The sequence below is a fragment of the Mycteria americana genome, chromosome 13, assembly GCF_035582795.1.
Source record: "Mycteria americana isolate JAX WOST 10 ecotype Jacksonville Zoo and Gardens chromosome 13, USCA_MyAme_1.0, whole genome shotgun sequence".
Classification (NCBI taxonomy): Eukaryota; Metazoa; Chordata; class Aves; order Ciconiiformes; family Ciconiidae; genus Mycteria; species Mycteria americana.
In genome coordinates, this window is record NC_134377.1 from 11,742,091 (window position 1) to 11,769,258 (window position 27,168).

The window sequence follows — 27,168 nt, forward strand, 5'->3', positions numbered from 1 at the left end:
TTGTCATCGATCAATGTTGCGTCAACAGTAAACCAAACATCTCATCTTGGTGAATGCTAAAGACGGGAAATCATTCTAGATTTTTCTTGCCAGATTTTAAAAAGTAAAACTTAGCTTTATATTCAGAAATCTTCACATGACTCATTTTCTAGGACTTTTAATGAACAAGAAACAGCAGCATTAAGCCTGCATAAACATACTGCTGCTATAATAGCGATCAGAACACAATTGTATTCACAATACTCATACCTTGTCACTGTGTTTTCATTTTTGCTAAGCAAATGGCTAAATCCAGGAGAGAGGTTTTCTTTTGGAGATCGTTTTGGGCTGTATGTCACAGACACTGGTGCCAACATTATCTCTCTCCTTGCTGCAAAAGACAAAGTTATGTCTAACTACCTAAAACTTCTCCCAATGCAGCATCTCCACTCATGTGACCAGATGCTTATATCTTAAAAGAATGCTTTTCAAAGCTGTCTACATGTTTAATTAAATTAGATGAAAAGTGCATCACAACACAGAAAAATGAAAATAAAACTCAGAACTCTCATGTTTTCTGTGATTATAGACAAGGGTTTTTTCAGACTGTGAGAATAATGCAAAAATCCTATCTTTATTTTTCTTTCTTCTAGAGCAGGCTTTCATTATTTGCTTCTACTTTTTGAGTAACACAAATCAAACTTCAGAAAAGCACTTACTTGGAGTATTTGATTTCCTGTTCGAAGGAGGAAGGGATGATGACCTCTGGCCAGAAGGGGAGCTGTACCGTTTCGGTCTGTGTTGGTCTTTACCTTTCTCTGGCGATCGGTTAGCAACTAAAGAAGTTTCAACAAACCCAACAGTTTGACGTCGATTTGATGTTTCTAATTAAAAGGAAAAAGTTATTATATTAATCAATCTTTTTCAATACAAGAACTCACAAATATTCCCTTGTATTCAGCTTCTACTGTACAAAGACTGCACTTAGTCTGCCTCACATCAACATATTTGTGCCGTTTTGCTCAAGTCTCACTTCCCGCTCATCATATTCATGAAACAGGTAGTTTAACTCATGAAAAAGGATCCTTTGCAGCGCGCGTGGGAGAAATGATGCTAAATAACGCTGATTTAATAAAGAGACAGTGGAAAGCAGGGCAAAAACATCTTTTGGGAATGAGGGCTGGAGTACCTGCCTGAACTAAGAATACAAACATTTAAGAAAGACTCAATGCTTTCTAATTACAAGGCTTTCTAAATCAATGTTGTTAGAACAGCTCAGCACAGTCCTACAGTACACATGCCAGCTTTCTTAATAACATTCTGATACAACACCATGAGAACAAAACTAAAATGGATGTACAGCCAGCCAGAGCTTTGTTAGGACTCCATTAACTGTTTATAAATACTGAGATATTCTTAGAAAAAGGACATAACTACTCCCTAGCTTGAGACCTAACAGCAACCTTTGCATTCCCTCTATTTTAAACAAGTCACTGAGCTATATATGATTTTGAATTTTCTTAGGAAAACTCCAGAAGTTCACATGCTAAAACTGTTTTTATCCCATCACTCAAGCCTGATGGACTTTAATGCTGAGAATAACAAAACCAGAAGACATGCAAACAAAGAAAAGCCAGTAAAGACAAGTTCAGGAATATAAAAATAAACATTACTAGCTGATGCGTCTTCTTTTTCTGTCTGTGTACCCCAATCTTTAAATGCTTTTCCTTCAAGTTCTTTAAAGGCTTTTATAACTGGTGCTTCTGACATCCCATTTTCTTTCTTTTCTATTGTGTTTGTTGAAGAGTCTTCTTGTGAGGAGTCTTTTTCAGGAGGAGAATGGTGCCTTAAAGAATGTGGGGCAGTGGGGGGAGGGAAAAGAGGATCAAGTTGTTTTTTGGTGGTTTTTTTGTTTTTTGTTTTTTTTTTTTTTTACTTTATTTCATACATCCAAACACTAGCTGAATAAACAAAAACCTGGAGAAATTTAGTTTGAGATTTACAGTCATCAAAACAAAAATTTTAAGGGTGCTTTTTAATTTCAGCCAAGAACCTCAGAGGATTATGTTATAGCCAATTCAAGAATCTGAAGTTGAACGGTACAAGTTAAGTTTGGCGACTCAACATTTTCTTAGAACAAAACACATCCTGACAGAGGCTTTAGAAACTTCTGAGGAAGAAGGCAAACTACTGAGAAATTACACCCTAAATTACACCTGAAGCTTCACACTGGAGGAAAGCTGCAGCCAACTACTACAGCTCACATCCAATATAACAGAGCACACAGTGTCCAAACTCAGAGTAGAACTGGACACAAACACAGAGAGCATAAAGGCAGTGGCACAAGATGCAGTTGAAGCTTTCTGATATTTCAAGGAAGGTACTGAAGGCTGCTGCTGCTTGCTTCATACCAGGTTAGTGAAGGACGAAGGTTGTTTTGTTTTTAAGGAATTGTATAGCATCTACAACATTTATCAATGTCTTTTAGAACTCTATTTAACAAGTACAAAATGTAGAAATATGAATCTAGTCAATTCTGGATAAAACTATTTTTAGAAGTGTTCAACTTTACATCATAGTGGAGACTGAAGGAAAGCAACTCACCTAGAAGGAATATAGGTTTCTTCTAATCTGTTATCTCTTGGGCTTTCCTGGATATCCAAAGGCTGGCCAGTGAAGATTGAATACTCTGCTCCTGGTATCAACCACTTTCGCCTGCTGACATCAGGAGTTGCCAACTTGCTGGGGGAACAAAAAACCTTCAAAATTATGAAAAGCTTTGAATTTTTCTTTTTTTTCTTTTAATTTAAGAAAAAAAGATTAAGAAAATCCAGTTATTTATTCTAGCTAAACAGAAACAATAACAAATATACAATAAACCTGTAAATACCGTGGAAAAATAACTGCTTTTTAAAATTTTTGTAAAGTAAAAGTAAATTAAAAAAAAATCATATGTTGAGGTTTCAGTCTAAATTATACAATATGCTCAGAATGCAGAACTCCACGAAAATCTTCTTGTAATTTATTGCTGCTTACTCAGACTGAGGTTTGGGTAACATGTAGTTTTCAACTAATTAAACAAAAGCATTTTGGTGTAGTTTACTCCAATAGTTCAGAGCATCTGACCCCAGCTTTCTTTTGACACCATTTATTAGTCACTGAGAAACATAAAAAATAAAAAACCCAAACAAGAAAAAGTTGCTGTTAATGACCTGAGAGTGATAAATATTAACTAATAAGCATCAATGAGTGTATTATTATTGTGAAATATCAAAAGAAAAATGTGATTTTTATACACAGGAAAGAAGATGATAATTATGAAAAAAAAAGGTTCTTGTTTACTCAAGCTATTAACCATAACTACTACTCTGTAAATCTATCCTGCTGTGCATTCAATTGGAATGAGACTTTCTCTAAGCCTTTGAGATCAGCTAGGGACAGATTCACTTCCAAATCCATATCGGCTCTTACATCCTCCTCCCTGATGAACATGGTCTGCCATGTTCAGGTCTTCTTTTTTTCCATTCATTGTTGAGGGATCTTGTTCATAAATATTAAAATAGCTCTAAACAGAAATCTGTCCCTGTAATATATTAAAATATAAATTACTTGCATCTTCATAATCATCAAAAATCAGATCCCCCAGAATACTACTGTTCAATATACACAAATGGACACCCACAAAACATGTTACATTATCATTTTGTGCTTCACAACATCAGTGCTGAACTCAGAGACACACCCAAGAAGCCACAACTAAAATAAAAAAAAGGGGGGGGGGGGAACACAAAGCTTTTCAGGTCTTTAAAACATAGAAGGGGCAAAAGAGAACACAGGCCAACTTTAATTTCCTTAACATAAATTCACAATTCAAACTAGAGTATGCATTCTAATTGAATTTCCACTCTACTCTCAAGATACCTGTACAAACTATATTTAGAAACATAAAATGTAGTAATCAGCCTTTCAAATCAATGACACAAAGACACAAAGAAAACCTTTAATGTCTAATTGGACTATTAGATTTTATTCTCAAAATCTTTGTTGAGTATGAGAATCCCTATTCAGCTGAACAACTGAGACCTTGTCCTCACATTGTTGGAATATTCACTTACTTGGCACAAGAGGTTCTCAAACGACTTTCAGTAATATGGCGAAGTTTCAACATATTTTCATGTTCTACCTGCTTGAGCTGAGCTTCAAGTTTTGAAATTGTCCTAACGTGGATGTAGCAAAGATGCATTATAAGATTATTTAAAAGACATAAAAGAGATATCATGTTTAAGAGTTTACTCATTTTTATTCAGATATCCTGGGTGAAGCAAAAGAACAAGAGCAACTACTACATTTTTATCTATCTATCTAATTACATATATAAATATGCATTTGAATTCTAAGTTAAATAAGTTAGATAACCTAGCTAGAAAGACAGGACCAGGAGATATTGCTGTGGATAAAAGCACACAACTCAGAGGGGTTGGGGAAAACAAAACAATAACATTTTTCCTCCTTGAAATGATGTATTTATACAAAGGCCTCCCTGACTCTGGTTTTATGAGTGGCTCTTTCTCCTGTGTGTTACTCAGGTAACTCTACCAATCTGCTGCTCAGGCTCTTCACATGACTTTCCTTGCCCCCACACACTGCAGTCCACATCTTCAGTGAACCAGCCCTTGGCAATGTAACACAATCGTAGGCATTCCCCACTTGGAGGATAGAAATACAGGGGTTTGGAGCAGGATATAAAAATCTCCTTTTTACAGTACAATTTCCACTGTCTGGAATGGTCCCTAGCATCAGGAATCAGGCAGGAAAAATAGAAGCACCAATACTTGGCTGAACTATCCTTTACACTATCTTCATTTCCTCAACAGTCCCAATAAGAATTGAAGGCAGAGTGGTTTTGGCTTCCTTCTATTCCTTTAAGTTCTTCCTATTCATTCTTTCTATTCTTCTTGAAAAATTAGGTGACCTGAGCAGCAAAGAAAAGGACTGTGACATCTCCGAGGTATCACATTTGCTATTTTTCTGGGTTTGGCTGAAGACTATACACTGAAGACTATGCCAAATTCCCTCCCTTTCCCTTTCCTGGGCTCTGAAGAAGCTATTAGTTAAAATAAATATGGATCTTTCCGTTTGATCTTTTTCAAAATACCTAAGTTAACTCAGTTAATTCTATGGCACATTATCACATATTTTGCATGTTTGGTTTTTTTAATTAACTAATTAATGCTTGGTGGCAATGACATTTGGAATGAATTTTGAGGTGGAACTTGTAGCCACATTTCTAGAAGAATCATCAAAAACCACACATAAAAAAAGAGATCTTCCTAACACTCTGGGTTCCAGCTGCTCATATAAAAACACAAAAGGAAATTATGACAGCACATACCCACAAAAAATCCTCAAAGTGAGATGAATGATGTGAAACATCACCTCATTACAGTTCTACAATGCCTGCCCTAGAGCCCTCTCAGATGTCCCCTCATCCCACCTCTCTAGACTCTCCTGAGCTAGCATTCCTGTTTAACACCCTTGACAAGGAGTGGCTGAGAAATCCCAAACTAGAGGATATGTTTATAACTGTAAACCCCCTGATAGTCACATAAGTCTTGCCTAGGGCCTACCCAGAAAGTATAAAGCTCAATGGATTTCTGTTCTCCCAACCAAAAAATAGATCCACGTAGCATGAGGAACATCCACAGGAGATATTATTCCTGCTCTATACATGGAACACCTTTCTGTCCTTTATTCATGCCTAGGAGCCATAATCTTGAACAGCAAACTCCTGTCAGCATCCTCGCTCCTGAAAACCAGAACAGAGACTGGTTAGCTGAAGATGGGGGTTCCCAAGGAGACAACTGTAGCCGTAAAAGCTTGAGCAGTGGACTGGCTGAGCTAGCTGAGTGACAACTGTCAGAAAGGAAACAATTAATTACATCGCACTGGAAGATGTAGTGATCGAGGAAGTAGAAAAAACACATACCCTAAAATAACAAGATTTTTTACAATGTGTATGAAGTAACAATGCAACATGAAATGCTTCATAAGATGTAGTTAAAATTGCAAGATCTACAGTCTCCATAACCTAGGAGTAAATGTTTAGGCCATAGCCTATATTTCATATTGTTAAAATAGTAGTAAGACAGTTTTGCATTTACCTTTTCAGATCAGAAATCTGCGTGTTTGCATCAAGCAATTTGTTTTCAGTTGCATTTAATGTATCCTACAAGCACACAAGGAAAAAAGTAAAAAGTCTAGAAACTACAGAAGCATATTAAAAGAAAATTGAGTAACTGTACATCAGTCTTGAAAACAATGCGTTAAATATGCTTTCCTATTTGAAAGGGAGGTCCATTAAATTTCTTTGGCTGATTTTGCAGTATTTTTGCTGTCTATGACTAGAAAACGATACATTCCAAACTCCCTCCTTTTCCCTTTCCCGGGATCTGAAGATGTAGTAAGAAGCTATCAGTTAAAATAAATATGGATCTTTCCGTTTGATCTTTTTCAAAATACCCAAGTTAACTTAGTTAATTCTATGGCACATTATCACATATTTTGCACGTTTGGTTTTTTAAATTAACTAGCATGTACTTACCTTTACTCTTTCATGTTCTTTTCCAAGGGACTCATATTCTCCTAAAAGCTAAAACAAAACAAAAAAAGAACACACAAACCCACACTGAGACTATATAAAATTAACAGTTTTGATGACTGCTGTAAAATCATCTAAATTGCTTGTCTAATGTGCAGAAACACTATAGGGGATAGAGAATGTACTTAAATAGTATTGGTTAAGTTCTAGCATCTTCTAATTGGAACGAAAAGTTAGACAGGACAAGAGGAGACAGAGATACTTACACAACATATTTCTATTTTCAAATGATTTATCTCTGAAGAAACTGAAAGAGCTGAATGAACCAATAAAATTCCTCACTGACTTTAAAGCTTTGTATTTTGAAATTTTAATTGTAAAAAAGGAGTTAAAGCATGAAGTAGCTTTTCCACCTAATACCTGTTTTGCCAATCCATTTAAACATTCCATAAAGCTATTACTGAAGAATCAAAGGAATAATGCTTTTGATGCTGTCTAAAATCATACACAAAATTAACAGTTTTAGCAAGTTGTGATGACTTATGAAAGAAATTCAGTCCATTCCCACTAAGCTTAAGAAAGGAAAAAATAACTTGTTCCAAAATAATTTCCTGCAATACCTCTAAAAATAAAATAAACTAATAGCACATAGAGTAATAAAATACCTGAGATAGACTATGACAAGTGTTATCACATCAAGTGCACACTTGCTGCCTTCAATAATTGTTTTTAAATATCTGCTAGGTCCGTAGTATCACTTAACACCTAGCCTACTAAGTAGTCAGCTGAATAATTTTTGTTCTCTTGGATGTGCATTAAGACTTTACGGTGGTAAACTTTGAGTGGTTTTCCAAAACACTCAGGACTTTCTGTGTTCGTAACATGCTGTGCAACTGTAAACACCATTGCCCATTTTCTTACTTACATTTTGAAACATTTTATTTTCTTCCTTTAGCCTTGTATTTTTATTATCAGATAACTTGTAAGCCTTTTCAAGCGCTTCCTCTAGATCTTTAAGCCTTGATTTTAGTCGACTGATAGTGTTATCCTTCTCTTTATTATTTGTGCGCATTTCTTCAATACGTTCTTGCAAAACTTTGGAAGTATTACTGACTGCATAAAAGCGTTCTCTCCAATCTGTCTGTAAGAGAAAAAACATTCACTATAATGCTTACCGATCAGATTTTTATTTCGGTACAAAGCATAACCTAAAATCATCTAAACAGAAAACAAGGGTACATCTGTACATTAATTAAACAAGATTTTTGCCCATTTCTGTGATGTAGAAAGAATGAAGACTAAAACCCCAAGAGATGTATTTATTTTATAGACTTAAAATATCTAGAGGTTGGACCTCTAATCCCAGCTGAATGTCTTGCTTCCCAGCATAGAAAAACATCTAAAGAAGGTGGAATTAATTAGTCTCTCCAGGTGTCTAACCCTCATGACAAAGTGTCCTGTTCTTTGACCAATAAATACAGCTGTGCAGTCTAAGCTAACTGGTCTGACCTAGCCAGAAAGACTGTATAAATATACTTAGAAAGGTAATATTTTTGCCACAGTGCAGATGAAATTTGCTTTTACCACAGCTCTAATAAGTCAAAAGAGAAAGTAATTAAATTAATTTAAAAAAAATCTGAAGAGAGATATCATAAACACAGCACAATATTTCACTCAAACTTTGCTTGATCCCTGATAACTTGGAAAGGTTGTTCATAAGCAAAAGGGACGATGACCCAAGTAGGGAGTCTTAAGAAACTCAGCCTGAAAAGTCACCAGTAACATATTGCCTGATGTCATATATTGAGAAAGGTTGAAAATAGAGAAAGACGTGGAAACACAGATCATCTTAATAATGAACATGTGCATTCTCTTACCCTTTTAGTTAAAAAGCCACTTGAATTAAGAACATGGACTTACCACTTGCTTTTCTAGCATATTATTCTTATTTTCAAGGGCTTTTATGCGAGCACTTGCTTCATTCAAAGCTGCATCTAATTGGTCACACCTATTCAGAAGATACAGATTACAAAAATCTCGTGAAATTTTAAAATAACAAGTCTACATTTTATAGCCTTATTTCCTTCCTCAAGCATGCCCATGAACTTTGGTGCCCAGCCTGTGACCTCCTCCCATAGTCTTTGGCCATTGCAGCAAACACCCAGTGTCTCTGCTCGGAAGGGCTGTGTTGCTCATGGAAGGCAAGCAGCAAACTGGGAACGTGTGCAGAGACTCCAGATGGCTCAGAGCATAAGAGCTGCAGAACCAAAAGCAGCTGAGATGCACCAGAGCAGAGTTCCACTTCAGCTAATTGATGATGCTGTGTGATAATTAATGACTGAAATCATATCGCAAGCTACTTTAACTCAATAACTGACTGCTCAGGAGTCACTTTTAATAGTTAGAACACACTAGTGCTGGAAGACAAGTACAGAAGAGTCCCAGCTACCCAGACTCTTTTTCAATTATTCTGAAGGGCATAAATTTTGTAAAGTATTTTAGCTGTCTCAATTTGCAATATGTATTTTGACTGGCAATAATTATATAAAAAAATAAAATCACATTGAACTTCTATATATAGCTGTGCTGGTTTTGGCTGGGATAGAGTTAATTTTCTTCACAGTAGCAGTATGGGGCTGTGTTCTGGATTTGTGCTGGAAACAGTGTTGATAACACAGGGATGTTTTAGTTACTGCTGAGCAGTGCTTATACAGAGTCAAGGCCTTTTCTGCTTCTCACCCCACCCCAACAGCAAGTAGGCGGGGGGGAGGCACAAGGAGTTGGGAGAGGGAACACAGCCAGGACAGCTGATGCCAGCTGACCAAAGGGATGTTCCATGCTATATGCCGTCATGCTCAGCATATAAAGCTGGGGGAAGAACGAAGGGGGGGGACGTTCGGAGTGATGGCATTTGTCTTTCCAAGTCACTGTCACGTGTGATGGAGCCCTGCTTTCCTGGAGATGGCTGAACACCTGCCTGCTGAGGGGAAGGAGTGAAGGAATGCCTTGTTTTGCTTTGCTTGCGTGCACAGCTTTTGCTTCCCCTGTTCAACTGTCTTTATCTCAACCCATGAGTTTTCTCACTTTTACCCCTCCGATTCTCTCCCCCATTCCACCGGGATGGAGTGAGCGAGCGGCTGTGTGGGGCTTAGTCGCCAGCTGGGGTTAAACCATGACAATAGTGAACATTCCAGCTATACCTAATGGAATATGTAAGTGAGGCACACAGACTCCAGTAGTAATATCTGGTCAGAGAGCATTGACTGGCAAATTGGCTTTATAAAACTACCAATGAATTCAAGACTGGTCCTATATCATCTGTAGTTTTGACATGAAAGGTAAAGAAAGATGATGTTCACCAGCATGACAGGTGAACACTATCTTACAACATAGATAGTTCCATTACAAATTGCCTAGGACTACCTCTGCCTGCCAGCCTTTCTTGAGCAAAACTTATACTGGCTTCAGCAAAAATCAGATCAAACAAGACCTCTGGTCCAAACATCACACTTGCTGCTTAACAGTAATTTTAAACTAATCTTAAACAGCTGCGTTAAATTTTGCATTATTTATATTTAATAGGAGAATATTAGCATCATAGATGCATGAAATCTTCAGAATTGAAGAGTGACATAAACTTTTCAAGATATTCTAAACAAGCATACTCAGTTTTTAAAGTGGAAAGAATACCATGTAACAGAGGAAGAGGACAAGGACAGACAAACAGTACCTGTCAGCAAGATTTTGATTGATTTTCTTCAAGTCTTCAGATGAAGCAGTTTTATGGCTCGCCTCTAGCTGCTGTTTTAAGCTATGTATCTCGGAGTCATAGTAAGCTCGTAGATCAGCTACGTGTCGAGCATGTTTTTCCCTCAAGTTCTGCCTAATCCTATTTTGAAAATTAAGAACAAAAAAATTGCCAGCTATCCACGTGACCATGCGCTGCTGTATTCATTCACACATAATGAACTCAGCATATATATCTCTTACAGAACTTGGCTGCATTCCAATTAAAGCAAAGAAAGCTTTGTCATCTAAGGCGGTGGCATCAGACACCTAAGGCTTGCGTAGAAGTCTTCATATTAATACAAATAATCATAATAATAACTATATATACAAATCCAATACAACGCTTTATGCTCTCTTCTCTCCTTTGCTATGCACTGGAAACTGTGCATGTAAAATTAAAATAGGAAAACCCAAACACTGAACTATCTTGAAACCATGACCCCTACATAAGCCCTCACACATGGAATATATGCCATGTCTGCTTGTCCATGTGCAAATCATGAGACGTTCAATAGCGAATGGGGATATTTATTTTTTCCTAAGTACAGTAATTCTGTGCTTCTCCCACCATTTGACTCCAAATAGGAAAACATAACCCCCACAGAACTTTGAAAGTCTCTGCCTAAATTAACTCCCTCATACAGCCTATGAAGGAAGTATGTCTTTTTATTTTAACGTATAAAAAGAAGTAAACCAAAGCATTAAAACATAGAAAATTGTTTTGCCTTCCTGTTAAGGCTTTGACATCCAAGGAAGACAGAGCACAAATATTGTGCCTTAGATTAAACAGTATGGTCTAAAGAAGATTAAATAGTACGGTCTAAAGAAAGACAATTGTAAGAAGTGGAAAATGACTGTTCTATTTATACGCCATCTGTACTTCAGGGGACAAAAAAAAAAAGCAGCATGTCCAGCTGTGTTCTAAGTAACATGAGTAAAACTCACATATTTTGTTCGTTTTACTAGTATTGTTAAGTTTCACTTCTTTCATGAAAGTACCAACTCTATGACTTTTAAAAAAGAAAAAAAATACTTACTTTGACATTATCACAGGATCTTCAACAGATGTCACTGAAAGACTACATTCTGGCAAACTGGTGTCAGCACACTGAGTAATAGAAGATGGAGTTAGAGTCAGTGTTTCTTCCTCCTCAGTGTTGAATAAGTAATCATTGTTAGCGTCCGTATATGCCATTGGAAAGGGAGAGCTGGTCTTGTTTTCATTTTCGAACAGGTGATTTTTCCAGAGGTCCAAATGCACAGCTCTCCCACTGGCAGGATATTTTGGAGAATCATCTATCTGAGATGAATTACTTGTCTGTGAAAAAGAGTCTGTGTCACAATGACTTGAAAATCCAGGCTCCGCCATAGAGTCTGGAGAAAAAGGAGTAGTCTCTTCAGGAATATTGAAAAAACAGCATCCTGGGTTCTGCTGACCTGGTTTCATATGCAGGGTTGGGTCCAACGTCAAGATCTAGGAAATAAGTTATAATGCTAAAAAAATTGTGATTTAACTTTTGTTCTTGTAAATGGAGTTTATCTGAAGACATTAGTAATCCATATAATATATTGCAGAAGTTATATTGAATATTACTACAATCAATTTGGTAGTGACAAGCAAGATGAAGGGACCCGTAACAGCTTAGATGATGATACATATTCCCAACATTTGCAACTTGATTTTCTGAGTTTCCATTAAGAATAAAAGACATATCTAACATCTGTAGCTGTCTAGAAAACCTTTGAAATTTCAGTTATGTAAATAGAAGGACTATGATGTCTGCTTGTAGGTTGAAACAATAACTTTGTACAGTTACGAAAATCACTTCATGGATTATATGAACAAGATGTCACATAGTAGCCATCATCACTGGCTTTTGTACAAGACCGAAAGCTGTATAGAGAAACAGGTATCATAGAGAATATTTCCACAACCTGTGCCTCTTCTGTTTCACAGGTGGAATGAACTTGTCTTGTGGGAAGTAGCAAGAAAACCCTGCTTCTGTGACTGCAGTTCCACATACATTTCACTAGCTGCAGCCTCAGTGTAAGCAGATTCATCCTTGCGCCATCCTCAAGGTTGTGCGGCAAAGGTGCTTGTTTACTCAGGGTATTCTTAGAGGTTCTTTTCAGCTGGATCCCTTCCCAATCTGGTTCACCACATGGCTGCACAAACTGCTGTTCTAGCGTACCACTGGAGGTGGCAGCAGGGGCCAATTAATATAAAACCAGCCTGTAACGAATCATACCTTCAAACTGAGACATGAAGTAAAGAAATTGTTACCTCTGGTGGGTGACTTGGCTGGGAAGAAGGCATAAAATCCTGGTCTGGCAGCTGCTTATTTTCCCTTTGTCTTTTATGATAAATATCCTTCAATGATGACAACTTCGTTTCATCAGCAGAAGTCAACTTCAAGAGGCAAAATTGCTACATTACTTTTTCTGAACACAATGCTCCATCCCCAATATAGATAAGCAAGTTCTGGGGTGGGTTTAGCTAATAAAGCAGTTCAGAACAGAAGGCTTTATTCAATGCACGGAGTTTAAAAAAGGGTCTTTAATGAGGCACATACACCTTTAATATACTAGTTAGTCCCTTTTCATCTCCTATACACACCAATTCTTTTAAATGACAAGAGGTCAATAAATTCCAAGTGACATTAGCGGGGGAAAATGAATAAGGAAGGAACAGAATATGAGGGACTGAGCTAACAAAAGAGTTCTCGGAAAAGTTAGCTTTTGGAGGGCTGATTCTTTCCATTGTAGAAAAAAGCAAAGACGACAAGCAACTATAAGACAACTTTTAAAACACGTGCAAAGTTTACCTGATCTGGTGATACTTTTGTGGAGAAAATATCAGCAAACTCACTTCTGAAATTCTCTGGTAGAGAGTGATACATCTCCTTTTCATCTAATTTCCAGTACGAAAGTCCTGATGAGATGAAACAATGAAAGAAAAAAAAAATTACAAATTTCAAGCTCACGGCTATAGAACAGGAATCCAAAAATCCATTAGTAAGATGTTACTTTGTCAGCTAACAAGAATGCTGGATTAATTGTTTGCATCTGTTGCTTAAGGTTCTCACTAAAGCATTTGTTACCAGAAGTTACAAAAATCTCAATGCAAAGCACAAGCAACATAATCAGTATTACATCACACAGCATCAGTAACAAAAGCTATAAATCAGTGAAAACATATAGATTTACTCTTTGGTGTTCAAGGAACAAATCCTCATTTACCACAAACTTTTATATTTCTACTGATTCCAGTATAGCACTTAAAACTTATATTACCCAAGGAATAATCCTAGACAGCCACTGGATACCACAAACTCTTTGGTTTGGTACTCAACAGCTCTCTATAGCATGCAAAAAGACAGACTACCAGGACTAAGAGGGATGGCACAAGAGGAATAGATACAGTCTCAATCCCACTTCAATTTCTTATATGTGTCCCTCTCTCAATGGGCTGTGAAGAAACAATAAATATATACAGTTTTCTGAGCTGCATCTCTGTGCCCCTGTTTGTTACTGAAATGAATCCACCCTGTCTTGATCAAAATATGTGAATTAGTCGTTTGGCTTTCACAAAAAAAGTAAGTTTTTTTGCTTTTTTAGCAAAAAAGCAAAAAAACACCCACCACCACACACCAAAACCACAAAAAAACGCCACCAACCACCCCTCGTACACACATTCCAAAACAATAAAAGCAAAACCATACCAAAACACAAGAGAGCACCCCCACCCCCCCAAAATTAAAGAATCACCACATTACACACTGCATTATTTTCTTCTTGTCTATTCATGCAATTATTGAATCACGCCTTTGGCTTACAGGAATTTGGCTCTATTACCATGCAACTCCTGTGATTACTAGACCAATGATGCTAACATTTGAAAGATCATTTGATACCCTACAATAATTTTAATAGTAATTACATTATGAAACAGTTTTAAACATAAAGCTCAGCTTTGAAATGTTGAGAAATTTGAAGAAAAAAAATTGCTGCACGTCCTACATCTGCCAGCAGTGATACACAGGAGGTACCATCAGTTTGAATGCAAGAGCAAGAAAAGCAGAATTATGCTATACCGAAGTTGAATAGCTTGTTGGTGCTCAAACCCTCCTCACCTCCCCAAAGTTACTGGACATGCATTCTAGTAAGAGTTTTATAAAACAAGAATTCAAAATAAAAGCAAATTTAAATACAAGAAATTACTATACCTGAAGCTTCAGACACTAAGGAATTTGGACTTTCATTTGGTTGATTGAGGTAAAAAGTGTAAGGTGGCAAAGCAGCATCAGTAAGGTTTGTCTAAAATTACAGAGGAAAAACAAATCTAAGGAAAATCACAAGGCAAGGGGAAAAAAAAAAGTCAAGGGTATAATTTTAAAAAATTGCATGTAAATGTAACTAGTCTTTTTAAGCAAAGAGATAAAATTTAATTATACAGCATGATCCAAACCTATAAAATTTATATTCAGGACAATCACAGTCAAAGTGGGAACTAAGCTAAGCCACATAATTAAAAGATACTGATATTTTTTAAGTCATGTGCCTGTCTACTTGTGGAGCATTTTTCAGATTAACTGTTACAAAAATACACATTTTGGACAGTCATCAAAACTTTCTTGCTCCTTAAGAGGTACAAGTATATAGAGGGATGACTTACCAATAAAGTGTCACTCTTTCCTCATCCTAAGATTGGAATTTCTTATATTCAGCTGTTATGACTCCACCTACCACAAAGCTGGAGGTAAACACTGTCTATCATCTCAGACAGACAAGATACTACATACCCTTCTTCTCATCACTCCAGACTTTCTAAGCAACCTACCCAGGTAATTATAGAAACAACTTTGAAAAGGGTGGGACCAACACATGGGGGGGGAAATCACATAATTTAAGATTTGCTACAACCCTCCTCTTCCTTAATCAAAGGAAGAAGTGTCATTGATACAACACAGCAATACAAGAGCAACTGAGTAAGGGCAGCTAGGTTTAAAACAGTCATCTCACGTTGCTCTTTTCTACTGTACTTAGGACTTTTTGTTCCATTACAACAGCTTAACACTCATGCTACTTGGCAAATTTATACAGCTCATACAACTGAGGACTAAAACAGGATAGTAACCATTGAGTTTACAAAAGTCAGAAAGAAAAAAAATAAAGTTTTAGAACTAAAGCTTTTCAAGTTTTTGCATGAAGTACCATCTCACCTCAAGGCTATTTTGTCCCTCTTAATGTTTTTATTTAGGTATTCTCCTTTGCCTAAGGAGGAAGAAAGGAAAATGAAGGAGTATGAACTGAATTCTTACAAAGGAACAGAAAGATAAAGATATTTTCAAAAACTGAGTTTCTGGCACCAATTTCCTTAGGCACCCTCCTGTAGCAAAGAGAGAAAAGAAACAATCCACAGCAGAGAAATTTGACTCCTGGTTTGAAATATCACCTTAGAAGAACATCTTGTTTCCACTGACAATAGAAGCTGCCTAACGAGAGGGCAAGCCCAAACAGCTACTCGTACCCTTTCTGGATCATCCTCAAAGTGACCACAGGAAAGAAAACAGACCCTGCTTGAATCAAGTGATTCATATTTGCTAGTTCTCCTATTCTCTTGTAGGTAGAGCCATTCACAGAGTGTCAGGAATTCTTTCCTTACAAATAGCATAAGGAGAGAGGTTTGTGACAATTAATATACTGAAAGTAATGCTAAAACTTCATAGTTACATGTATGATGATTACTCATACAATCATGTTGCATAACGTCCTTTTGGATCAGAAATATTATATGTGATTAAACTTCCCTCCCCAAAATAATCAGATTTGTGGGCAGACAATTAACTAAAGAATATGGAGGGAACAAACCAAATTCTTCTCAAAAGAAATATTTTGAGCCGATTCAGCAGTCACAGCAGTAGGCATTACTACAAATGGTTCTAAAGAGCCAACTAGATTTTCTAAATGTCTCCTGGGGGGTTGGTTACTTTTAATAACCAGTGCTGTAATTGTGCTTGGAGTAGTTCAATTTAGCCAAATCATAGTCATACACAGGCATAAAAGAATGTATTACTCTTACATAAACAATATAAAAAAGAAAGAGAAAACACGCTCATGTTTGGATTTTAGCATGAGACTGCTAAGAACACTCAGAAAGCCCAAACCAAACTAAACCAAAAAATCCCAACTTGGATCCCAACTGGATCCAACTTAAAATCCCAATCTGGATGAATACTATCTGTCCCGAACAAAGTGGCTAATGCCTCCAGACACAAAGAGTTCTGTGTACTAAAAGAGACGTTACCAGCTGAAATCAAAGATTCTTCCAAAATTTGTTATGGAAATTACACATGCCAGACATCATAACAAGGTTCAACTTCAGGTTTACTTCTAGAAATTATAGAGCACAATAAATTACCATGACATGAAGCTTCAATTGAGAATGTGACTATTATGTCTATAAGGAAAGAACATGTACCACTTAGGTAAATTAAGACAAAAATTAGGCAAGGAATAAAATAAGCCAACATAGCTATGTGAGTAAGTATAGAATGATCCAAGAAGTAAACTCTGCCCACATGAACTTTAAACATATAAATGGGAACACCACTACTCAAATGCTTAAAACTAAGTATGAAAGCACATGCTGAATCAGAACATACTATAACACTGAAAAAATACCAGTGATGTGAATAAAATTAGAAAAACATCATAAAATAGAGAGAGACTTACATTCTCAAGTGGTAATTTCTTTGCTTGCTCATTTTCTTGCATAGAGTTCACACATACTTCTTCAGCATTTATTCTTTTTGGTTGGTTTTGTTTCAACTTTTGTGCCCATGATGTTAAAGATTTACTAAATGGTAAGAAACACACAAGTGTACTGTAAGTATGTATGCCCTTTTCAGTGGAGACATGCAATCAATTTCTTCATCAAGGTGAAACATAGGCACAGAACTCCACTGCCTTTGTGCATTTTTGAGAAACTGTATGAAGTAACGAATGCTGAAATGTTTTAGGGCTCTTTTTTAAAAAGTAAAACAAAAAAACCCACAAACAAACAAATTACTGAAAGGAAAGGTGCTAATCAACTGCACCCATAATCAAAATGGCTTTTCTACTACCAAAAAAAATGGTAACAAAGAGCTCCATATTTTTAGCCAGGCAACTATTTTTTGGTCCATTCAAGTGGATACCAATTAAAACCACAAAATTAAGCTGGAATGTAAATGCAGTGTTTTTTCTTATTGTGTTATCAGTCTGGTTGTAAAGATGATGTCAGCGAAGACACACTAAGGATGCCTTCCAACTCAAGACAATCTTCAAGGATAAGAAAGATTGAAACAAGATATAGAAGGAAACAGGAAAAAAAAAGGCAGAACAGAAACAAATAGAGACATCCTGAAATTCTTCTTAGAGGTAGATGTGGAACAATTTTCCCATTTTGTTAAAAAGCAACACTTTGAAAAACTACATATTGTCCCAGTATGGGACATACAGTGGAAAGAATGAAAAAAGGTTACAATTAAAAATTAACAACAAACAACACAGTTTGGGTTAACTGAACTATTCTACTTTGGTTTGAACCCTTTCTTCCTTCAAACGGAGTTCATAATACAAAATGGAAAGCAATTTCAAAGAAAAAAAACTTGTATTTTTTAAATAAAAAAGACAAAAAAATAATACATGAATGATTTAAAAAGTTGTCTTAGAAAGGTTTTTCAAACTGAAAAACACTTTTGAATTGAGTGTCTCCAGCTCTAAGTTTCCCTGGCAGTCCATGAATTGCAGCTACTCCCCTCATGGAACTGTGCAACATGAATCAAATACTGGAAGAAATCCCAGCAGAAGGGAGGAAGAGAACATACATATCAATGGGGTTACAATCTACCCTATTTGCTGAGATAACACATTTCCAAACCAAATCCTCTAAAGAAAGCTGGTTCTGTGTTTTACTACATACCAGCAAAATGCAAGCTCATTTCCAACAGAAAGTTTTTATCTCTGAAAACTACTATCAGGGACTCACAGGCAACACACTGCCCACAAGACCTCTGATACTGCTCATGACCACGTGAAGCCACCACTGCCATTACAGCCTAGTCTGACAGAGTAAAGTACATTGTTAAATTCTGTGGAACTAGAGCAGTCCTTGGTCAGTATTACTGCCAAATTAGCTACCCAATCTTTCAAAAAAATCTTGGTAAAGCCACCCACCTATTGAATAGAGCAAAACAAAGATCAATGAAGAAAACCAACAGAAAAACCCAAACATGCTTGGCTGATACAGTTTATTACTGTACTGCATGCACATAGGCTAGCAAAAAAGACTGGTTGAGCACAATAGCAAAATATCACTCATAAAATTGGTAATCAGCACCTAAAATTCTGGTGCGCAGATAAACACTATATGCAAACTGTATCTTGGCTCATATTTGCAGAAGAAAGTAGATTTTCATATTTTTCTCCCAATGTATCTACAACAGAAAAACACTGCAGATTCAAATATACATCACGCAGAAACATTAGGCTAAACAAATAACTTTATCTACCAACCAGCATAGTATTTTTTACAATCAAGAGGTTCCATTCAATTCTTACATGTTTCCAGTTACCAACAGTTGTTTACTGAATGGGGACTCTCTACAATAAACTAACATATTTTGAAAGTTTATCACTTACCTGGGCTTTTTTCCACATTGAGCTTCATCAGCTTTATGTTCAAATTCAGCAGGAAAAACTAAAATATCATTCCTTCCTGATGAAAAATGTTCCTCTACTTTTTTGGGGAAAAGTTCACTTCCATTTTGAACACTGGCTCCAACTGCGTCACTCAGCAATACTGCTGCATCACCGTGTCCTTGTGAAGTTTTGTCCATGTAGCCTGTGCACTTGTTAACGTCATTAGATTTGCTAGGGCTCAGTTCGGAGGCAGAAAGTGTACCGTACCCGCTATTCATTGAAGCATCATTTGCAAAACATTCCTGATGCAGATCAGATGCATTTGGCTGACTTTCTGCTTCATTAGATCTAAGTTGATTGACAATGCACTCATTTTCTTCAAAGATTTCAGAACGCATCCCCATTTGACTTTCTGGTGATGAAAAAGTGTCTGTAAGCTTGACAGGCAAACTTCTGCTCTTGCCGGCACCCCAATTGCTGGTCTGCAATTTCACTAACTGCCTTATCTCATCCTGAATCAGCTATGGGAAAACAAAAGGCAAAATTCCTATGAGATCGTGCCACAAATCACATTTATATTTTGATGCATTGTCAATTCATGTTATTAGTGAGAGAATTAGAGTACTTATTTGAAATAACTCAAATTTTTCAATGTGTAGACATCTCATGCATAAACTAGATAGATGCATACTGTGCACGAAAGTAAAATGTCCATGGTAACAATCCTTAATTCCATGCAGTGAATTACAGGTCACAGTAGTCATTTATTAGTGTAAAAAAAACATGCATGCATGTATTCACTACATGCCTTCAGAACTACACTTACCTACCAGCCAGCTAAAGAAATACAAACTATCTAGGTACATCATTAGAAGTGGACAAAAGTATTTTGCTAAATTTAGGTCTAAAAGAATTTATAACTTGGATATACATTTTTAAAGATTGCAAGGATGCTTTAATGGAAGTATAAACCATTATTCTATTACGCTAATAGGAATAATGTACCTCTGTAAGATTATTGCATAAAACTTGACTTTAAAATATCTGATTTAGATACTATGTTATTAGGCAGTTCATATAATACAAAGATCTACATTTTTATTGTTTTGGTATCTGATGGAGTGGAGCAAACCTATAACTAGATCACTAGATTTAACAGGTTACTTAATGCTTCGCAGACATTGAGACATTGTAGACTAAAGAGTATTTCAGTATATTAGATAAGTAATATTGTTTTTAAAGTTTTACAGTTGTGCACTGATATGCTGAAACAGCTCCGAGAAACAACAAATGCTTTTGCCAAGGGCTATGAAAAGACTTCATGCTAGTGCCCATGGTGTGTCCTCGGCCAGCAATCAGCACTTCTGCAGTTATACTAAGATTACTGAACTCTACAGAGTTATACTGAGATTTCTGAACTCCGCATGAGCACACAACTCTTATTACACATTACAAGACCAGAGTATATAGTTGTTTTCAAGAACACATTTCAAACTAATTCCCTCAGGAAAAAAAAAAAAAGAACTTGCAATAATTTTAAGAACATGTAACTCCATTAATGTTTTTTTCACAGAACTACAGTACATTACTCACATATGAATAGCAAGTGGAAAGCACAAACTGAACAAAAATCATTTGTTCTCTGAAAGTAAAAATAAAAAATAAGACTTAATTTCAGAGGAACCTACATGTACCACTAGTCAGAACCAAGCCTCATATGTGTTATTAACTTGCAATAGAATTAACAATTGAATTTCAGCTCAGTCTTTCTATGAAAGAAAAAAAGAAAGAAAAAAACCCCAGACAAGCAAAACAACAATAACAACAACAAAAAAACCCCAAACCACAACCTGGGATGAAGTTTTCTGCCATAACAAAGTTTTTTGTTGTGCTAATCATGTTAATCATGACTGCAGCAATCATTTGCATTTTAATTCTGTGATTCAGCTCTGTCAAGGAAAGTAGGGAAGGGAGAACAAAAGGGAAGAAACAGAATTGTGGAGAGAAAAAAACCCAAACTGGTCGTATTCTCTGCTGACATTTAATCTTTGTCATTAATACCTTGTGCAGGAAAAGTGAAAGGCTACTATTCCAATTAAATAGCATTTTTATTTCCCTTTGTACAGTCACAAATAATTCCAAGAGAAGAAACAACCTGGGAAAAATAAGATGACATTTCTATAGTTTTGGGATTGTAAATAACCTTTTTCTTTAAATCCTCTTCAAGAAAGTCTAATCTTAGGATGATCCACAGGTGGTGATAGTTTGTCATTAGCACACTTGTCTTCTAGTGTATAAATCACATAAGTCAAGGACTGACCCCACTGATTCCAAAATGATCTCAAGGTCTTTTGATCCATGTTTTCATATGGATGAAAGTGTATTTTTATAAGCATAGTTGGTCTTGAAATACAGCATAGAGCAAGTCTTATCTCAGAGTCATGTCAATGCTAATGCAGCATCTTGCTTTTCTACCCCAAATAGTAGATTATTATTTTTGTCTTTTTATTATTCTTATTAGAATGTGTTGAGTTGCCTATAGTTCAGTATTTTCACTAGGTCACTGGCAGACCAGTTTAAGTTTGGAATTGCTCCATCTGTTTTATCTAATGCACTCATACAACTGGAAGTAAGTTATAGCTGTTGATTTTATATTTAGTGTGGCAATTCATGTAGTTATTAAGTCCCTGCTGATACCACAAACTCAACTCTTCCAGAGGTAGCCTTTCCTATTAAGAAAGACAAAAACTGGCAAAGCCAACACAATGGATTAGTCAAGACTACGATTAGCAACCAGTGAATCAAACCACTACAGTAAGAGGAAGGAAATACAAGGGTAAGGAAACACTTGTGGGACAAAAATAACGAGATGGGAGGGGAGAAACAGGAGATAGGATAAAAGGACAGTACCTCTTGTTAATTCAGTTCAGGAACTGTTGATTACTACTAGCGTAGAGGGCATCAGGAAAGGGAAGGGAAAAACAGCAACCAAAACGATGAAGATATTAAGCGTTATATATTCATAGAATTACTGTCTCTTATACATACATACACATTTCTTCTGTTTTAATGGATAAATATGGTTCAGCAAAAATGTGAATCTTCACATGGGTCATTTTTCTTTCTTAGAAAGGAGACTGTTCAACTGAAGGGTGAAGTAACTGTTCAGCTATTACAGTGAATGTTTTCCTATGCTATATACTGTCTAGATGAGGGAATGGCGAGTTGCATAACATTTTCTAATGAAGACAAAACTACAATGTCCCAAAATTAGAAATGATACAGTCTAACAGTTAATAAAAAACAGCTTGTACCTACAAAATCCAATTATCCTGTGGGCATTCTGAACAAAAAGTTTGTGAAAACAGAACAATTGAAAACAAATAATCCAAGAATCTTTACTTCTGAAATGGTTCCTACCGGTTACTTTGTTAATTAGCCAAGGCTATCTCAAATACACATCCTGGAAATCGGCATTCCAGTCACCCACTTCCATTAACTGCCTGTCTGAATATATTTACAGAAAAACACAGGAGTGCCAGAGACCATACTGCATTGTTTTGGAGGTGGAGTGGGGGTGGTAGATTAAAGAAACATTCAGCCTAACCTACCTACATGAACAAATCATTACTTACTTGGATTTGATGGTGGAACTGCTCTTGCTGGGCAACTATTTGCTCCTGACATTGTTTTTCTACCAGTCTCAATAACTGTAGCCACCTTGTCTATTAAATCACAAAGTAAAATAATTAAAGCACAGTCATATTGCACCTCTTACCTTTTACTCTAGCTACACAACGGTTTTGTAGTCCTATACTTGGTGTGGACATAATATAAAGTTTAATAAACAGCACCATGGTTGTCAACCCCACAATACATGCAGCTCCCTATCGTGTCAGTCAATGGAAACAATTCACTATGGACACATTCACTTAAAAAAAAAAAAAAAAAGAGACAGCAAGATAACACATCTCTACAATTTAAGTTTGGTTTAAAAAAGCAAACAAACAAATGAACAAGGGAAGAGAGTTCTTCTATTTAAAAAAAAATTACTTAGAAGTAGAAACAGCTGGCAGGAAAGTACAGTCAAATTTTGGAAAGGTTGATTCCAGTTCAATAAATTATAGGCAATTTTTAAACTGTTAAACAAACATCCCTATGTCCAGTGAACCATTCACTTCAGTAAGAAACTCTTCCCTTCAACAGTCCAGCTAAAGGCCACAATGCATAACTATTTAGTGAAAACAAAAATATAATTAAAAAAAAAATCAAATATATGGGGTTCCTAAAATGCGGAAAAATCTGAATTTTAAAAACTGATTTATGCTAATGTTTATGGAGCTTGATACTTGAAGCATAGGACATGGGACACAGAACGCATGTGTCTAGACACAGACATCTATATTCTTTTCTTGGAGCTGTTAAAGAGCACCAAATTAAGCATCTGTCAAGACAGTTTGATGGACCACAGCCAGAAAGCTCAACAATTCTGCAGGAACAAGCCCATGGTGTGGAAACCTGATGTTCCTTATGGAGACTAAACATAATTATAAAATTTAAAATAAAAAAAAGGACAAAAACAACATTAAAAAAAGGGTTTGAGAGAGTTAGCTCATTGAACCTACATTATGATTTTTGTGTTGGTTTAAATCTGGAAACAAACTTATCTATACATCTTTACAAATGGAATAAATAAATAATTCAACTAAAACAGAGCCATTTTTAGAAAGAAAACTTCTAATTTCTAGGATCACTTCAGACCAGTCTGAAGTGCTACAATTTTAAAGGTTTAAATTTTTCAGTTCAAAAACTTGTAATCTTTAAGTACTGTAACTTTGAAAAAAATATATTCACATCTGTATGGTAAAACACTAAGATAAAAAGATATTGTAAAAAGCTAAGATAAAATTGCAGTAAAATCCATCCACATAATTAGTTCATACATTGTAAAAGGATTTGTCCCATCATGAAGAATAAACACATACATATATAGATCTTACTGCTAAACTGTGTCATCATTAGATCTGTTTTCCAAAATGCAAAGCCAATACATTAATATAATTTTTTTTTTTTAAATAAACCTTAACATTAAATACCTCACAGTTCTTCACAATCTCTGAGTCAGCATTTCCAATGTTCTGGGTATTTTGCGTAAAGGAGGCAAGCAGCTCAACGGAATCAGGCATTAATGAGAACCTGGTATTCCCTGAGTAACCAGAAACTCCATTGGGATCGGATGAGGGACTTCTAGTGAAACATGAGGAAAAACATTTCAATTATTTATTGTGCCAGTTGCCCAACATAGTCGCCAAAATAATATACTACATATGCTAGGCAGCCATAAAAGAATTATACACTTAATTTACATTGTGACCCTCATCATGCTGGAAAAAAACCCCTCACACCTTCATAAGAATGAGGATGTTTTTCAAGAAAACGTCAAAGAATCCACAGCACGCTTCATTCTTATCCTACATACTATTAAAATGCAGTAGCTTTCCAAGAAGAGAGACAGGATAATCAGCACAGACACTACTGCTCACTAGTACAAATGTCAACAAATACAGCTTTTCATCAAACCTATCTGCTTCTTCATAGATTCTGAGGTCAGAAGCTTACAGATATAAGCTTCTGCGTAACAATGATTTATGAATTCCAAGACTACTGCCTCCTCTTGAGAAGTCACACATGCAGTAAGCGACTTGTAATTCTCATCTTAAGAGGTCAGTAAGAAGAACCTCTGTCACTTAGGCCATTAGTCTGTATTTGCCCTTCTTATTCACTGGGAATACCCTGGGCATTGAACAGAAAAACAATTCAGTTTTTCTAAGCTGCTGTTCTCTACAAATGACTTCGCATAATGCATGATCTTTCCAAAGAGTGATCTCTCACAATTTGTCCACGACAGGTTTTTCCGTCCCCATTCTAAGAGACACAAGGCAATGGAAGTTACTAAGTTTTTAAGGAAGACTCAACAGTTCTTTCAGTAAGGCTTTCCTCATTAAGGATTATACCTGTAAATGTAAAAAGAACCCTAAAATATATTGCAGAGTATTACATATTATTTCACCTTAGTAACAATGTTAGTGTAAAAGCATACTAACTAAGCAAAACAAAAATAATAAAATATTTGTTAGGAATTCCTTCAGCACATTACCTGTTACAATTCAAGTTACAGACAGAGCTGTGGGTATTTCTGACATCAGAGTCTGCAGAAGATGAAGGGATTTCTTGTACAGTATTCACCACGTCACAGTTTTCCATATCTTAGGCTCCAGTATGACATTACCCTGAAAATATAAAGTAGTAAGCATCACCTTCATATTTTAAAAAGCCATTTGACTTTGCTGTTTGAAGAAACAGAATCTGATTAAACAGACAGTTGTTTCAGCCAAACCACCCCAGAAAGTGCTAGCACTCCACAAACAGCCTCTCTTCCTTGTCCTGTGCTATGCTTGCAACAGGTGCTATTTATTCAGCCTTGTACTTGCTGGGACTCCTACAAATCAAAGAGATTCCTAGCTGTGCATCACACATCTAGACTGGGCTGTAAAGGGTGTCTGAATCCAAAACATTCCAGGTAGAACAGTGTTATTGGAGTTTGGTTGGTTGGTTTTTTAAATCTCCACAGACCGTTTTTGAGACTTCTGTGAAAGGGCCTACTATCAATGTATTTAAATCTGCTGAATGGGGTCTGCGCCTTCACTGGAAGAAACACACTCACCAAAAAAGAAAATCGAGACCCACTGAGTTAGACTGCAGTTGACCAATTCTGCCGTTTGTGCGTGAAATATTTGGCTTACTTTCTTCAGAGAATGCTTGATTTATTATTACTATATAACATTAATTCAAAAAGCTTTGGAACTGTTTTGAGCTACATTTCTTACCAATTAACAAAAAAAAAAAAAAAAAGTAGTCAAACAGGAATCCCACAGCAGCTAAAAACAGCAGCTGGTTAACTGAAAGCACCATAAATAAATAAACACAAAATACTTGTGCGATGGTCTTACAGCACTCAAAGCAGCAGTTTACAAGAATGGCTGTAGGGAGACTAAAATATTCTTCCAGTTTCCATACTTTCACTAAGAAAACATTTCAAATACATTGATTAATCAGTTCTTCTATAGTGCGTATTTCAGCATGTTCTACACCCTGGTGAATTCATCCTATGTTCTAACACTGAAGAAAAACCTTACGATCATTTCACAGATGGAGAACAAAAAGAGACATTAAGAAATATCATCCTAGTAGTCTGTGATAATACTAAGAATAAATCCCTGCTGCCTTAAAGAAGCACAACATCTTCAAAGCACAACCATTCTTCTTTACAGGGCTTACAAGGACATGCTACTGGCTTTTACAGATTTTCATTATTTGTAAGTACACAGAGATATATCTCTAACAGATAGTTTCAGAAGTATAAAAAATTATTTCCACCAGAACGAAACTGATGGACAACTCTCCAATTTTTCCCTGTATTTACTGGAGCCTGTTTGGCTTTAGCAGAAATGTTTTCCAGGTACTCACTCAAGCTATCTCCTTTGGGTAGGGCTGAAAATGCAAGAATTGGAAGGAAGTTATCACAGCTACAACATATCCCTTTGGCAGAGCTTCTTGGGATAAATGAAAGAAGAAAAAAAAAAGCCCTTCTTCTTTATCTAATGGTCAGAAGTCTGGAAAACTTGAAGGTTATCAGGCACCTAACCTAATAGATAAAGCAGAAACTGCAAGTGTCTCTGGAGCAGCTGGATGGGAACGGTAGGGGCTACATCAGTCACCCCTATCTCCCCAGGATGAAATCATGGGTGGCCTATCTCAGCAGCACAGCAGATGGGTGGGACTTAGCTGTGACACAGGCTCGTTTCATAACCTCATTAGAAGTCTGCTAGCAATAAAAAAAAAAATATTAAGTGAGCTATAACTGCGCTGAGGAACAGCTAAGCTGTCATCTATTGTTTCCATAGCACAGAACAGTCCTTATACAGCCAAGTCCCTACATAAAGGAGTAGGAATAAAAAAAACAAGCTGCAAGGTATTTAGACTCGTAAGTATCAGTGCTGATTTAGACACGAACACCTGGGCCAGCACAGACCCGGAGACCACGGTTCTGCATCTCT

The 27,168-nt window shown here is 36.3% G+C and overlaps 1 protein-coding gene across 8 annotated transcripts in view; it reads right to left on the minus strand.

The window, feature by feature from the left end:
• Positions 1 to 27,168, minus strand: part of MPHOSPH9 (M-phase phosphoprotein 9) — a 34,716-nt gene that overhangs the window by 6,735 nt on the left and 813 nt on the right. For 2 of the 8 annotated variants that reach the window (XM_075516045.1, XM_075516047.1), the window contains exons 2-20: positions 25,209 to 25,341; positions 24,148 to 24,298; positions 22,687 to 22,776; positions 19,052 to 19,572; positions 17,102 to 17,225; positions 14,593 to 14,683; positions 13,192 to 13,298; positions 12,651 to 12,776; positions 11,404 to 11,840; positions 10,308 to 10,466; positions 8,498 to 8,585; positions 7,503 to 7,718; positions 6,581 to 6,628; positions 6,141 to 6,205; positions 4,095 to 4,196; positions 2,584 to 2,721; positions 1,653 to 1,825; positions 699 to 863; positions 250 to 370 (exon numbers count right to left, since the gene is read on the minus strand). In XM_075516045.1, the coding sequence (XP_075372160.1) occupies positions 250 to 370; positions 699 to 863; positions 1,653 to 1,825; positions 2,584 to 2,721; positions 4,095 to 4,196; positions 6,141 to 6,205; positions 6,581 to 6,628; positions 7,503 to 7,718; positions 8,498 to 8,585; positions 10,308 to 10,466; positions 11,404 to 11,840; positions 12,651 to 12,776; positions 13,192 to 13,298; positions 14,593 to 14,683; positions 17,102 to 17,225; positions 19,052 to 19,572; positions 22,687 to 22,776; positions 24,148 to 24,298; positions 25,209 to 25,315 (3,029 nt within the window). In that variant the 5' untranslated portion in view covers positions 25,316 to 25,341. Of the gene's footprint in view, positions 1 to 249; positions 371 to 698; positions 864 to 1,652; positions 1,826 to 2,583; positions 2,722 to 4,094; positions 4,197 to 6,140; positions 6,206 to 6,580; positions 6,629 to 7,502; positions 7,719 to 8,497; positions 8,586 to 10,307; positions 10,467 to 11,403; positions 11,841 to 12,650; positions 12,777 to 13,191; positions 13,299 to 14,592; positions 14,684 to 17,101; positions 17,226 to 19,051; positions 19,573 to 20,644; positions 20,694 to 20,901; positions 21,001 to 21,961; positions 21,998 to 22,686; positions 22,777 to 24,147; positions 24,299 to 25,208; positions 25,342 to 27,168 lie in introns of those variants that run through there. The other 6 variants (XR_012777728.1, XM_075516049.1, XM_075516050.1 and 3 more) reach the window with 6 other exon arrangements.